This window comes from Centropristis striata, chromosome 15 (genome assembly GCF_030273125.1).
Source record: "Centropristis striata isolate RG_2023a ecotype Rhode Island chromosome 15, C.striata_1.0, whole genome shotgun sequence".
NCBI classification, from domain to species: Eukaryota; Metazoa; Chordata; class Actinopteri; order Perciformes; family Serranidae; genus Centropristis; species Centropristis striata.
Genome location: NC_081531.1, coordinates 21,530,172 through 21,545,294, shown reverse-complemented (window position 1 = coordinate 21,545,294; position 15,123 = coordinate 21,530,172). Strand labels below are relative to the sequence as shown.

General features: G+C 40.5%; 1 protein-coding gene across 3 annotated transcripts in view; it reads left to right on the top strand.

The window, feature by feature from the left end:
* rapgef6 (Rap guanine nucleotide exchange factor (GEF) 6) overlaps nucleotides 1–15,123 on the top strand; it is an 89,852-nt gene that overhangs the window by 59,949 nt on the left and 14,780 nt on the right. For 2 of the 3 annotated variants that reach the window (XM_059351037.1, XM_059351036.1), the window contains exons 13-18: nucleotides 1,157–1,314; nucleotides 8,127–8,367; nucleotides 11,995–12,162; nucleotides 12,422–12,637; nucleotides 14,139–14,350; nucleotides 14,951–15,074. In XM_059351037.1, coding sequence (XP_059207020.1) covers nucleotides 1,157–1,314; nucleotides 8,127–8,367; nucleotides 11,995–12,162; nucleotides 12,422–12,637; nucleotides 14,139–14,350; nucleotides 14,951–15,074 — 1,119 coding nt within the window. Of the gene's footprint in view, nucleotides 1–1,156; nucleotides 1,315–4,385; nucleotides 4,401–8,126; nucleotides 8,368–11,994; nucleotides 12,163–12,421; nucleotides 12,638–14,138; nucleotides 14,351–14,950; nucleotides 15,075–15,123 lie in introns of all 3 variants that reach the window. The other variant, XM_059351035.1, reaches the window with a different exon arrangement.

Here is a 15,123-nt window from a genome sequence, read left to right as displayed (position 1 = left end):
GAACTCTCTGTCTCAGACACTCAATTACAGACTGCGACTCAAACACACAGCGACAACATATTGAAATGTGTGCAATCTGTGTTTAACATCAATAAATCATCATAGAATTCGAGTCCCAATATCAGACAATATTACTTCCAGTTTATTTTATTCCCAGTCTGATAAGCTATAAATGTACTTACTTTGAAGCATGAAAATTGAAAGCTGCTGCAACTGTTAAAGAAAGTTTTAATTAACCTTCATTTGTCATTCAAAACAGGGCTATTCAAAATCACAATACCCAACCTGTCCATCTATGGGTTTGTCTCTGAAGAAGAGCTGCCATTTCCAGCACATGTATGCAGATCCAGTTAGTCTAATGAGGCCTGTAATATAAAGGTTGATGTTTGCATATCCCTAAGCGCAGCTGAGGAGCCAGGTAGAAAAACGGCTCTCTCAAGTCCAGTTTTGCTTCAAAATGTGGCAAACTGCTGGACGCACACAGGAGAGCAGAGGGCTAAATGCTTACAGCAATACTTGTACTCAAATTTGCTAATCAAAACACCTGCAAAGTCACATATGAATGAGCTAAAACTTACATTACTTATCTTATTTCTTTTCATATGTGCTCTGCTGTTTGAAATCTTGTTTGTGTGTCTGTTACCTGTCTCAGTGTCTTGTGCCGTGTGTGCGTTTGTGTTTGGTGAACTTGTGTGTCTCTATCCGTGAATGCTCCTTATCAGCTCCTGCCATTCATGAAACCACCTCGTGGATGAATCTCAGCCGTGTCACTGCTGCATATTAAAAGACAGATATAGTGATATTGATGTTTTGTGTTGTCATTCTGCAGGAGTAGACATTTTGATTAAATCTCCTGATGTTTTTTTCCACCGTGTTGTGAGTTCTATATGCTTTGAAAATGAAGGCAAAAGCACTCATTCTAATACTTGTGCGTACAACTCATAAAACAAAGGGAAAAAAGCATTCAAACAGTTTTTAAATAATGTCTACTGCTGCATAACCAAAGCCAAAAATCTATTTTAGACTTATTATTTGATGGAGAAAATTAAATTTTCCTTTTTCTCTTGCTCTCACACCCATCCTTCCCCCTACCTCAACCTTCACCCTTCTCTTTTCTGTCCCCTGTCTCCCCTATTGTCCTTTCTTTTCTTTCTAGTGATGGTGGTATGGGTCAGTCTCAGGACGACAGCATTGTGGGTACCAAGCAGTGTCGTCACAGCGTGGCCATCATGCCCATCCCCGGCAACCTGTCGTCCAGCAGCCCCGACCTGCTGCACCCAGCCACCAGCGTCCTCGACTTCTCCAACCCCGCAGGTAAGAAATAATGCTGACTTAATGAAATCAAGGGGTTTATCACTGATTGTCCCAGAGCAATGCATGTTAACTCTTCCTGTTATGAATGTATTTGATGGTTAGTTGATTAATGTGTTTGAATGGGACCTTGAGGAAATCAACAGCATCAAACTCTTCTCTCAAAGTTGGATTCAAACATCAAACTTTTTACAACCACAAGCCTTTATTGAAGTTACCCATTGCTTTGAGGACCATTTTGAAGCCAGAAATTACTCTACTTGGATGAGAGGGTTGAGCTGGGATTAGACAGTTTACCAGCTCAGCATGGCCAGGCATTGCTCTGTTAGCAAATGCTAAGTTATCAGCCAACACTTTCTAGCTACCTTCATTAGTAAGTAATTCACGTCAACTGGGATCTTACTTGGGATGCTAATTTTGGCTAGGTAAAAAAACAGGCTTAAAACCAAATGCTTATTGGAAAGACATGCACAGCTGACTCCTCTGGGTGTCTTTTAGTTGTTAGTACCCTGCATTTTTCTCTATTGTCATTATTTTCTAAATACTGTATTACTGAAGACTCAAAACTAACAATTCAGAACATAAACTCTCTTTAGGAAGATGTTTACTGAGCTATTAAACCAATTAAGAAGTCTAGTTATTTTCTCATAGACTTCAATACAATCTGTCTTCTATTTGTAACCAGTGGAGTCGCCCCCTTCTGGCCATTAGAAAGAATGCAGATTTAAGGCACTTCTTCATTGAATTTACTTTTAAATACAATCTGTGGTTACAACACATAATACAATACCAGAATTCCTTAAAGCCTATAACACAACTTGACTTAAAATGTTATGGGAACAAAACTTTTATTACAATCATTCACAGTCGTTTATGACCTTGATGGCTTTATTTCAGGTGTCTCAGTCAAAAATCCAGTGCTTTTTGCTTGAAGCTGTTTGTCACAGTTCATTGGAGGCCTCGGCCTCAATGAACAGTGAGCGTCACTTGTGGAATGAAGGACTCCAATGCTCAGTGAGCACTGAGAGCCTGTACAGACAACCTGTCATCCTTGAACATAATCGCATAAAGCAGCCATATGAGAAGTGTGTCATGTACACTTGGTTGTTTAGAAAGCAAACTTTCCGTCTTTCCTCTTTTATCTTTCTTGTTTGAAATACAGGCAAACTCTTCAGAAACACTTATATTTACTTGTGCTGACAAAGGATCACATAAATCTCTTGAAGCAACGAGAGCTTTCTAGCATAGGTGTACACACACATACACACGCTCACCCTGGGGTCTTTCTTTTTGAAGTGCCACAGAGCTGTGTCAGAATGTGTCCATCTGAAAAGGATTAACCTCCTGGACTATAAGACCTATTTATTCCTCTCCTGTCAGATGGGTTTCTGCTGCCGTAATTATTTAAACCAACATGGAGCACTCCCTGTGGATTTGTGTGTGTGTTGATGTGTCTTAGAAGAGAATGAAATATTATTATATATTACTAACAAGTAAGAGAAAGTGGAAAGGTGAAAGAGAGCGAGGGAGTGAATATGGTCCTGATTTATTCCACCAGCCATTTGTCAATGAGCTACACACACTCAGACAGAGGCACAGACAGACACATACACACACCTGCAAGTATGTCCCTACTTTATAGGCCTCACATGTGGTTTTGTTGTACTGGGGTACAAACACACACCAACTGTGCCTCATTAATCATTCGCCATTAGATCAAGTTTCCTTCAGTCCTTTGGCTTCTCATTAGATTTAATAGTAGAGGGGAGAACAGACCTCTCTCACAAAACCCCTGTTCCAGATGCTCAACAGGGCTTGTAATTTCTCCAAAGTCCTACCTGTAATTGCATTAGCATACAGAGGTGCAGATGCATCAATATAAAATCTTCATGTGTTAGTTTTATGAAGTTTTATTTATAGTTTTAGACAGCTCCTGGGTTGGTTTAGGGCACTTTTTGTTATTGGTTTTCGGTTGGGTTTTTTTGTTTTCTTTTAGGATGAAATCTTTTTGATTTTGTCATTGCATCGTCTGTGCAATTCTGATTTTGTGGTCTTGTGATTCTTAATTTCAATGATTACTTAGAAAAGTAAAACCCTGTATTACTGATCTGGTCTCACTGTGTTGAATAGCAATAGTACAACTGAGTTATTAAAACCTAATTAGGGCCCGAGCAGGCAACGACCTGATAACATGATAACATTTTTCACTGCCTGAACATAACCCAAAACTCATGAAACTTTAATTTCTATTGAACTTGGTATGAAGTGATTCACAGTACACCAGTTTATTCATTAAAATTGTTTGTCAAGCAAATGTTCTCTTGTTTGACTTTCTAAAATGTTATAGTTTGCTATGGTTTTTGCCCCGGTATCACTTTAAATTGATTATCCTTAGGTTTTGGACTAATGGCTGGAAATAAGCAAGCAATTTGAAGAGTTTATTTTGAGCTCTGGGACATTGTGATAGGGATTATATACTTTTCTCAACCCTTCATAGACTAAACAATTAAACTATGGATAATAATAATAATGACAATTGTCTCTATATGATACACATGATGGTACTCATACATCCTCGCTTCACACAACTTAAGCTGAAACAGTTAGAGAGAAGGAGCATGGAGGTCAATGGCTTGTTGTTATTTTATAGACAGAGGTACAGCAGAATATTTTTTTTCTTCAGTGGCTGCTTTTTACATGTTGTTTGCAAAGTGACCACATTCGTTCTAGTGATGTGTCATGTTCTTGTCACTAAAGTTGTACCCTCAAATCACAATTTTTCTTTTGACTCTCTCGCTCTTTTTCTATCCACTCTGTTTCTTTATCATCTCCTACTGTTTCTTCTGTACCTTTCTCTCTTGCTGTGATTTTAAACAGATGTTGCGGTGTAGTTATGATGAGTCACCCTCTGGTTTCCCATGAACAGATTAAGGCTATAGTAGAAACCCCATCGGTCTTCCCTTTTTTACTTTTGTCATGATGTTTCCAGGCACTATGTCTCTTTAAACTACTCCCACACTCTTTCTTTCTCTCATATTCATTATGTTTTCTCTTTCTCTTCTCTGCTTGCCAAGCCCTGGGACTCTACTGTAAGTATACACACCTTTAGTTTGATAGTGTTTCAGTAACATTTCTCATGATGATGATGATGCATTTCTTTGCCATAATTCATTGGATTAATTATCCGTCTGCATAATTGGGGAACATCTTCCCACCAAAAGTAAGATACAGAAATATTCACCTGGGAAAACTGCACTGGTAATGTCAGTTTGCAGGCTAGACAGTTGATTAGATGCTCAGCTGCAGCACATTAAACAGCATGTAAACATGTGCAAATGTCACATTGGTCCAGTTAGATGCTGGGGTCCTTCATCTTAAATGCCAATACTTACTCCTTATTGCCTGCCTATTTCTTGTAAGCTACGGGGCAAGTTTGTTTACTTTGTCTCTTGTTACCCTGCTGCCGGTACCAGAGCTAAACCTGCAGGCTGCTGTCAATCAAACACAGCCACCAGCACACCCCTCCAGCCTCTGAAACAAAAACAAGTATTAAATAACATGGCCTACTGGGACCATATGGATTCATTGTGTATAACTTGTATCACATAGTCAGGCATAAGTAGTGTCAAGCTCTGTCTACAGAGACAACACTTGCTGTATCCTTTAAGGCTCAAGTTTTAAAGGATAAAAAACATTCCCCTCACAAGTACATTAAGATTTTTTTTTTTATTATTAGAGCCCTGGTGTTAAACCCTACTGCGCTCTCCTCTCAGCACCTCAAGCCTTCCTCTGCTTCTGCTCTGTATGCCTTCACGTGTGATTTATGTCTTCCAACTGTATGATGGAGTGACTGGGAAAGGCTTTGGCAAACAGTAGAAAAGAGCGTGTGGAGGTGGAGGAGGAGATGGAGGCTTGTGGGAAGTGTGTAGCCTCTCTTTGTGCTGTGTTTGCAAAAAAAACCAAGAATACTTTTTCCCCCCTGTGAAGAAATTCTCTTTGGCTTCGGGCCATGAATAAATTCTCCAGTGTTGATGAAAATGAATGATACCATATTAAAGATGATAATTGATTGGATGTTTGGCTGGTTGGGCAGTGATTGTCCTCCTGTGTGCAGGTCAGGTCGCAGCTCGTCCAGAGGATTAAGCATGATTAAGCCCCCCGGATATGATAGCCAGCTATTTAGCCAAGAGCCTCCCACACTCTAATCACAAATCACAGCTAATGAGACACAAAGCATTTAGCTTCTACTCAGCCCACCATCACCACCCGCTGCACATAAACAGAGAGGAGCTGTGCTACTGCAGCAACGCAGGAAACCAAGCAGGAGCCACACACTTATTCCTCTGATGTCATTTCTGTATTTTTGATAATAAGAATCAGTGTTTCTGCAAATATTTTCTTCTTTTAAAAGTCAACAACCATTTGATTTGTCACATCGAATGCATATGTCATGTGGTCAAAATCAATAAGCTCACAGTCCATATAGAGGTCATTCATAACCAACATTGGCCCTCCGACATCAAAACATCAATATGTCCACCTTCCAGGAACCATTATGTGCAAAACAGAAAAAGGCGATGTAAAATTCACACATTATACAAAGCAGAAAAACATCTGGATGCTTGGAGTCACAAGTCAGTGAAATACTATAAATATGCAAACATGTAAATGTACAATATACATGAAGAATCCATTAGCTGAAATGACTTTGAGTTTATCTATAAGAGCCTTATTTTTTTAACTCAAATGAGAAAATGTCTCTTAATGTACATGTGAGGAGAATGTAATAATAAAAAATAAATGACATGAGTACATTCCTGTCAAGATAGCATATGCAGGGAAGAAACTGAAAGCAACAGTTACATGTACGTTGTATACACATACTGGAAGATTCTTCCAGACTGATGTAACTTCCCTATAATACTCACTGCTTCCATTTGTACGTCACAGATATTGAAACACAATGAATCCTGTACACACACAGTTGTCTTTTAACAAGCGGAGGTGATTGATGATGAACATTCACTCAGATGTTATTGTTATTGGCTTTGCCTTCAGTAATTTGTTTCTGCTTATTGTGCTGCTGCTGCTCCAACTATTGTCATCTAAACATACACACACACACACACACACACACACACACACACACACCAAAAGATCCCCATAGTCCGGGACAGATCAGAGATCCGTGTTAATAAAGGTAAAAGTAATGACTTTGTGTCTGAGCGTGCTTAACCATCCTCTGATTTGTAAACAGGAGGAAGCAGGGATGTGTGCATTTGCATGAAATCTCATTAGTCAAACACACATTTTTTTTCCTAGATACCACCATCTCTTTGTGATCTCCATTTTCAGCTAATGTTATGGAACTAAACCACACACACACTCTCTCACACACACACACACACACACACACACACACGTTGCAGCTGTATGACAGCTTCATCTGGTCGGTTGGACTCTCTCTCCACTTGTCACCATGCAGCGTTCATGACTCATTGTTTTAAAGCTCTTTGGCTGCCTGTGGCTAATGGGCCGTACCCTCTTCCTTACTCCAACACACGGATCTTTAATGCAGTATTTCACTCAGGGGGCATATTTCCATTATTTAACACACATCGCACTGTGTGAGTCGCGTGCAGCTGCTGCAGCATTAGTACTAACATTGAAGCTTTTATTTTAGCCCCTTACTACTGAAAATTGTCTCAGATCAATTTAACAATAATGTAGTATGTTATCTAACATGGAGAAGTGTAGTAATTATTAGATATTATGCAGTTATATTGTTGTTTTTAATAAATTATTCAATTTGTGGTATGTTGCATAATGTGGTTCAGGTAATAATTCAAATTTGAATGATTCATTATTGTGATAAGAGTGTGTTGTTGTTATTTTATTCTGCTGTACATCTGAAGGTCTTTTTTAATCCTAAATGACGCTGATGTCATGGCTAAGGTTTTCCAATATTGTAGTGTGGAACAGGTGACAGGAATAGATTTTCACTTTTTAACACTACATTCAGTGTGAGATTCCTGCTTGCGCTTATCATTGTCTCCCTTTATTAAGTGACCATGTTGTTGCCTCATTATCTTGCTCAAGCTTTATTTAAGGCTTTAAAAGGCTGCAATGTACATGTTTACTTTGAAAGATGAAAGATGGTGATGACTTTGATCATGCCATGTGTGCACATATCTCTAGAGTCAATGACTTAGTTTATGTGTTTTTCTCTGTATGTATATATCCTCCTGTCGGTGACTATGTAGAAGCCTCTAGCATAAAAAGTGCAAATTATGTCGCTGTTACAAAATTGGCTTAAAAGAAAGACTGACTGATTTTAATATAACAGCCAAGCTGGAAAAAAAGATTAAAGCTTAACAGCCATCTAGCATTGCCATTTAATTTTAAATTTAGGTTACTGTAACACTAGAAAATGTCTTTGACCCTTTGCCCATTTAGTTTTACACCAAAGTCATTTTGGCAGGAGAGTAGCCAGCTCAGCAAATCTGGTCAGAGTAGAGGGCATAAGTCTTGTCACCTGAATCCCTCGATCATGAAATGAAAATAAAATATGGAAACCATAACCTGATAGCATTCCTTCCATTACTGGCACATTTCATAATGATCACATTATTGGTGCATTACTCAGACAGAAGATAAATGCCAAAATACTGCAAAACTGCTTTTAGATTACTGTTTTATTGTGACATAGATTTCATTACATTTAGTTTTAGTGCAATGTTGTCTTCCACATACTGTAACAGATCCAACTCTAATTGCTCACTGACAGCTTATCTTTGCTTCGTCTCCACTTTCAGACATCCCAGACCAGGTGATTCGGGTGTTTAAGGCAGACCAGCAGAGCTGCTACATCATCATTAGTAAGGACACTACTGCCAAGGATGTGGTCACCCACACTGTCAATGAGTTCGGCCTCATCGCAGCACCCGAGACCTACTCCCTGTGTGAGGTATCAGTTAGCCCGGAGGGAGTCATAAAACAGCGCCGCCTGCCCGACCAGCTCTCCAAACTGGCTGATCGAATTCAGCTCAACGGCAGGTAGGGAACACAAGTATTACACTGGAAAATCTAATACCGGGGACTTGTACACAAGGCAGCGAACAAGCATACTTTAATAAACCAGAGAGCAAAAATATTTGATGCTTAGGAAAGCACATTGGTCATGGAAAAAGGCACGGACATGTATTTACAGCAGATCCACTGTGGGAATCTTGGACAAAAAGCAGCTGGAAGCGGAACAGACAATTTGAGAATTTATATAGACCTATGTGAGTTTGAAGCCTTGAATGACTAAACCAAAGACACTACCCGCTGTGCTTGGACTCAAAGCCCAGAATCCCGAGACATTGGAGCTTTTCCTTCTTTTTCTTTTTCAAATTATTTCTGAGTTGGTTCAAATAACGCAAGGCCACACAGTGTTCAGTACTTTGTAAAGCTACTGTGAGCTTTATTCTGGAAATAGACTTCCAGCCTTGTACTGAACAAGAATTTCTGCCGATACCACAACTCTCCCATATTGCTACCAACACAGTAGCTTCAGCCTTCACATCATACAACAGTTTGTGCAGTACATATATATTGATTGTGTCCTTCTCGAGCAGTGGTTCTCAGTCCTGCTCCTGAGGATACAGTGTCTGTGATGTAGTTAATTCACTTGGCATTTCCATGGTGTAAATCAGTTCCTGAGTAAGTGGCTAGAATAAAAACCAGCGAACTCCAGGTGCTGAGGAGCAGGACTCAGAACCACTGTCCTAGTTCACTGGAATGATAAATGAAGGGCTGATCCCCCTTAAAAGTCCTGTAAAATATTTTCAGTTGCTACTCTGAGCAGAGTTTGTTCCATTAATAACGAAAAACAACAGTTTGCAGTCCACAAAACCAAAGCGTCAGGGATGCTGAGTTTCAACTTGAAAATGTTCACTTTGTTGTGGACACAACTCCACATCACTCAGGTAGGGCGCCAACGTAAGGACACTTTTAAGGACTGCTTTTTTTTTTTTTTTTTGCATTATGGCCAGTATGTTTTTTTCACATCACTCTGTCGTCTTGAAGCCAGACACATTCCCTTTTAAGATGAAAGTTAGTAGGACATGAAGGATAATTGGACTGCAGCCGTAAAGTCTGCTTCAAACTGGCTTCTCGTACGTTTTTCACAGCGTTCTCCCTCTCTCCTCTTCTCCTGTGGTCCCCCATCAGTCCTCTCCCAACTAGGTTAACATGAATATTTCATCCTCTGTCAGGGGCGGAGGCCTGGGCAGACAGCATGGCACGTCTGGAATTATTCATACACACACTTAAATGCACACACAGGCACATGCAAAGATATAGATGCAGACGGCTGTCTTCTTATCCACAGTCACGCGTCTATAGCCACATAGACATGCAAATGTTGTGTTTACACACCTCTTTGCATTCACAGATTATTTTTATGCATCTTTACATGCAAACTCTTACCAAGAAAGTCTATAACATGCATGGACACACATTCAGGGACACACCCGCTCACTTGGAGGACACTCGTGGTAACACCTTCCCTATGTTTTTGATGAATGGCTGAGCTGCAGCGGGGGGAAAATGGCATACTATGAGATATAGGTGGCAAAAAGGTAGATGCAGGAACAAGCAACACATATAGATAGCACCTCGCTTATTTCTTTACTTTCCTCTTTTTTATGTATATACTGTGGCAAACATTACATCCCTGACTTATTGACAATCCACTCTAATGTTTGGCAGTATTTTTGAATGTAAACATACTTTAAACCTCTTTTGTAGCAGTGTCAGCAGAGTGTACATACATGTCTTTCAGCACAGTATGCAAGCATGCAGCAGTAGATAAATCCATCTTTGCTTCTCTTTCTTTGTATCACGCCTCTTCCATCTCTACCTCTGCAGCTGATGATGGACAGCAGGTCTAACAGGGGACGGGAAAGGCCAATAGCAGGCTTTGTTTACACAGCCGAAATACATATAGATGTAGCTAGGAGATCCTTCGCTCAGCATAAACACATGCATGCATACATACACACACCCACATACCACCAAAGGCCATTTACAATGGCTTGGTTCCAGTGACGTCCCCTCGCCTAGCTCTGTATATCAGTTAGTCCATCATTTATTTAATCTCTTCTCCATATGTGCAGGATTGTATGCATTTTGGGTGTTAATTTATTTATTGTGTGGTTTATTGATGCAATTTTGACTGAATTGAGAAAATTTGACCATGGAATGTTTGTTTAAAGGTCTCCCCTTCTCTCCTCTCCTCTCCTTTTCCCTCCACTCTTCTTGTCTCCTTTCATTCTCAACTCTTCTCCACTTTTGTCTTGTATCCACTCCTCTACTTACTCTCCTTTTGTCGTCTCATCTACTTTACCCCTGTTTTCTCTTCTCCTTTTTTGTCTTGAATATTCTCCTTCTCTTATCTTGTCTCCCTTTGTGTCCTCTTGTCTTGTCGTGTCTTCTCGTCTCCTCTCCTTTTGTCTCCTTCCATTTCCTCTCACAATATACTCTAATTTTGTGAGTCCACAGGTTTGTAGAAAGTCCTAAATTGTCACATATCTAAATCTGTGAATACAGCCTTCATAGAGTTTTCATAGCTGCTTTTAGGCTCACAAAAATGTTGACACTTTTGTGTGTTAAATAGGTGCTGTATCTTAATGTAAATTCAGCCTGATGTTCTCACCTCACATCTCTATATAGCTGCTCTTCACTCCAGTTCTTCTGACAGAGTAACAGAGGGCAATTTAGAGTCACATCCATGCCAGAACACTTTGCCCCTGTAGGTCTGCAGGGCACTGAGGTGCAGCATCCTAGATGACCACATTACAGGACCATTAGAGTGGAAGTGGGGGTCGGGGGTTTTAGATTTACAAACATAGAGGCACATAAAAAGGTAAGAGAGATGGCCTGCTGCTGGAAGCTCTCCCAGAAAACTGTTGGAGATCATCATCTTTTTTTTCTCCTCTCGCTCATGCACCTGTCGTCTTCCTCACCTCTCCTTTGCTGCGAGCCCCTCTCTCATCTCTCACTCTGTCTCTCTCTGTCGCCACAACCTAAAATATGGCCGTGATCTATCAATACCACAGCATTATTTTTTACTTTCCTCAAACTAATCTTAAGTTTGAGACAGGAAATGTGCCTCTTTTAAGATGCAATGTGAGAGAGGGGAGCACTCGTGAGATTTATCTGGGTTTATTTAACATGAGCCAAAAGTTACAGCTGGCTGGAAAACTGGATGCTGTCCACCCACCTGTCTGCCTCTGCAGCCATGATTAAAGCATTTCAGGATACTGCAGATCTAACACCAACTGCTCTAAAAATACACAGAGATGATGTCACTTTGAAAGTATTTTACATTTTGCGTATCCTGTACTCTTTGAAATTATTGTCAGTTAATCCTCCTCCCAATTTTTAAACTCAAAGGGTTAGACATAATTATTCCTTTTCTTTTTTTTGTCGTTTTTTTTGCAGGTACTCATGGGGTTTATCAAATATTCTACACTCTTTAGATAACTTTTTAGGGAAAAAAGCACAAATATAGTTGCTTAATGCCTTCATTGCTGCCCTATTTAGTCTCCGCAGCTATAAAATGAGCTTTTCCGTTGTATTTTTTTTTTTACTTGATAGTCCAACATTAAGTCCTCTTTCCCTCTCTTCTCCCCATAGGTACTACCTGAAGAACAATATGGAGACAGAGACATTGTGTTCAGACGAGGATGCACAAGATCTCCTCAGAGAGAGTCAGATCTCTCTGCTGCAGCTCAGCACCATGGAGGTCGCTGCCCAGCTCTCCATGAGAGACTTCGAGCTCTTCAGGAACATCGAGTCCACAGAGTATGTACTCATTAAACAACCTTAATTGGCTCATAGCAGGTGAAGTCTTATGACTGTCATAACTTTATTTGTAAGGAAGTTCCCAAAAACAAACTGTATAAAATGCTTTACAGTTAAGACAAACGATAAAGAAGCAGGCTCAGACAAGAGAATAAGATATAAAAATAATTTCTCCACAGGGTCATTTTTCATGAACTGAGAAACTGTGATTGTACTTTTAAAGAGTTTTATTTTTAACTTTCTTTGTCCTATTTCCCAGGTACGTGGACGACTTGTTTAAACTCGAGTCCTCGGTGGGAAGTGGTAATCTGAAACAGTTTGAGGAGGTGATAAACCAGGAGACCTTCTGGGTCGCCACAGAGATTTTAAAGGAGCCCAACGCCCTGAAGAGGATGAAGACAATCAAACACTTCATCAAGATCGCCTTGCACTGCAGAGAGTGCAAGAACTTCAACTCTATGTTTGCTATTATCAGGTGGGCTAAGTGTACAGACTCTCTAAGTGTGTATGTTGACTTTCTAAATCAATTGTGTCGTTTCATTTTTCTTATTTTTGCCTCAGTTGTAGTAGACAGGATTCTTGTTCTGTGATGACAGCTAGCATTTACTCCATCTCCTCTGACAGCTTTTGTGCCAAATGAGCATTGCAACTCTCTCCATCCCTCCCCTCACACACAAACTCATTTTACCAGCCCTGATGAGGGGGAGGAAGTTATGTGTTTTAGGGATGAGCGTGGAGGTGTGACTGTGTTTGAACCCACCGATATCTGCATACATGTGTATTCAAGTGTGTTTGTGCCTACACTAGCAGTAGTGACCCCCCCCACTCCCGAGAGTAATTATTCAAAAACAGCACATCATGCTCTCTAGCCTGGTTACTAAATTGTTCAGACATGTTAGTGTTTTGTGTTGCAGTGTGCTCTTTTCAATCAACAGAATGAATAATCATAAGAGGGTATTGTCTACAATGTCACTGCAGCATACATTTAAATAAAATGACTTCATGAAGATGCAGTTCTGCAATAACCATAACAGTAGACAAAGTATATTTTGAATAACTGAAAGCATTACAGTTTCTGCAGAACATAAACACAAATATATAATTGGGTGTTTTCTTAATGCGCCAAGGATCCATGAGGCTTGTTCTGGCTAAGCTCTCCTCTTGTGGGACCGTGACCGCTTTGAATTTGGACTCACAGTTTAAGGAGCTCAGCATGATGGTGATCCTCTGCTCTCTGCTGTAAAAGGCACTTTAGAACAGAAGCATCTGACCTCTGTGTCCCTTTACACTCCTCCTCACAGCAGGAAGTCGTCGCACATATGGCTCTCTGATCTATAACCTGCCTGGTGACAGAGGCATGGTGTGTGTTGGTGTGTAAGAGAGATAAGGTGCAGGGTTGTAGTAGCTGAAATACAGTTGGGGTTTTTTATGCAAAAGGCACTGGGTTATTGTGTATGGGGTGAGGTGTGGTAGGTGTGATGAGTTAGGACAGAAATAAATAAATAAATGTTGACCAGACTGACCCTAAAATACAATTCCATGATTATCCAGACTTTACTCATTTATTATCCTCTGACAAACCACACCTCACATGCAGAAAAAGTGAGAGGAACACAGAAAGGTTGTAACAGCGGTGGTGTGGTGGAGGAGGAGGGCTGGAAAGATAATGAAAGAAGAGAGCAGAAATAAATGCTGTGCCAGTCATAATTATCAGCTGTCTAAATTAGTTTGCTCAGAGATGACATTGCCTCAAGGGGTCTTCTGCTCTGGACTGCGCTAACTGAAGATGATTAGCTAGAAAAGAATTGTGAAAATGTCAGTATAGGGGTTTGATTGGAATGTATGTCTTAGACATTCACACTAAAACTCCACTCCTTTCTTCCATCTCCTCTATCCTCCTCTACCCCTCCTTTCTTCCCACGCTAACCTATTTATCTCTGCCTCCCTCCCTTGCACCTTTTTCCTCCCTCATATAGCGGTCTGAACTTGGCACCGGTGGCTCGGCTGCGGAGCTCGTGGGAGAAATTGCCCAGTAAGTATGAGAAGCTGTTCGGAGACCTGCAAGACGTCTTCGACCCATCCAGGAACATGGCCAAGTATCGCAACGTCCTGAGCAGCCAGAGCATGCAACCACCAATCATCCCACTGTTCCCAGTGGTCAAGAAGGACCTAACCTTCTTACATGAAGGTAGATGGCTTGTGGAATTGCTTTGTGTGCATTTTTTCTGTGTAAAAGCTTCAAATACATTGCTACATTTCCTTTAATTGCTGATACCTAAAAAAAAGGCCATTTATAAAACTCGACATGTCATCCTGCACATTTTAATGCTTCATACTTCCTCTGTGTTGCGCAGAAGGTCAATTTCAGTCTCACTCAGGAGGTTTACTTCTGCTTAAGGCTTCCCCATCCTCACTTTTTCTCATATCACACCAAGTCAGGTCAAAACTTACCGAACTGACTTCTCCTTCAAGATTTTCTCTTAAAATGTCTATATACCACCATGTTAAGAAAGGAAAAGAAAGTTTGCCTAATTGTGCAAGTTGCCAAAAATTCTCAAATGGCCCAGCATGACTCAGTACGAAAGGCTACTTTGATCTCCGAGGACTGACAAGAAAGAGACCAGAACAAAGAGATTCTTACTTTGAAGATTTGACTTAGAAATATTGTTGCGAATTGAAGCTTGCAAATGTCCCAGAATATTAATCATTTATCTCCTGTACAGTGTTGGCAGCTGACTTCACACTTACTCTTTGTGCATGTGTTTGTGTTTCGTGCTTGTGCTCTCAGGCAATGACTCCAGTGTAGACGGGCTTGTGAACTTTGAGAAGCTGAGGATGATTGCCAAGGAGATCAGGCACGTGGTGCGGTTGACCTCAGCCAACATGGACCCTGCTCTCATGTTCAGACAGAGGTTTGTTGTTTTGATACCAAGAGTCCTCAAAACCTTTTCTTCTCAAGGT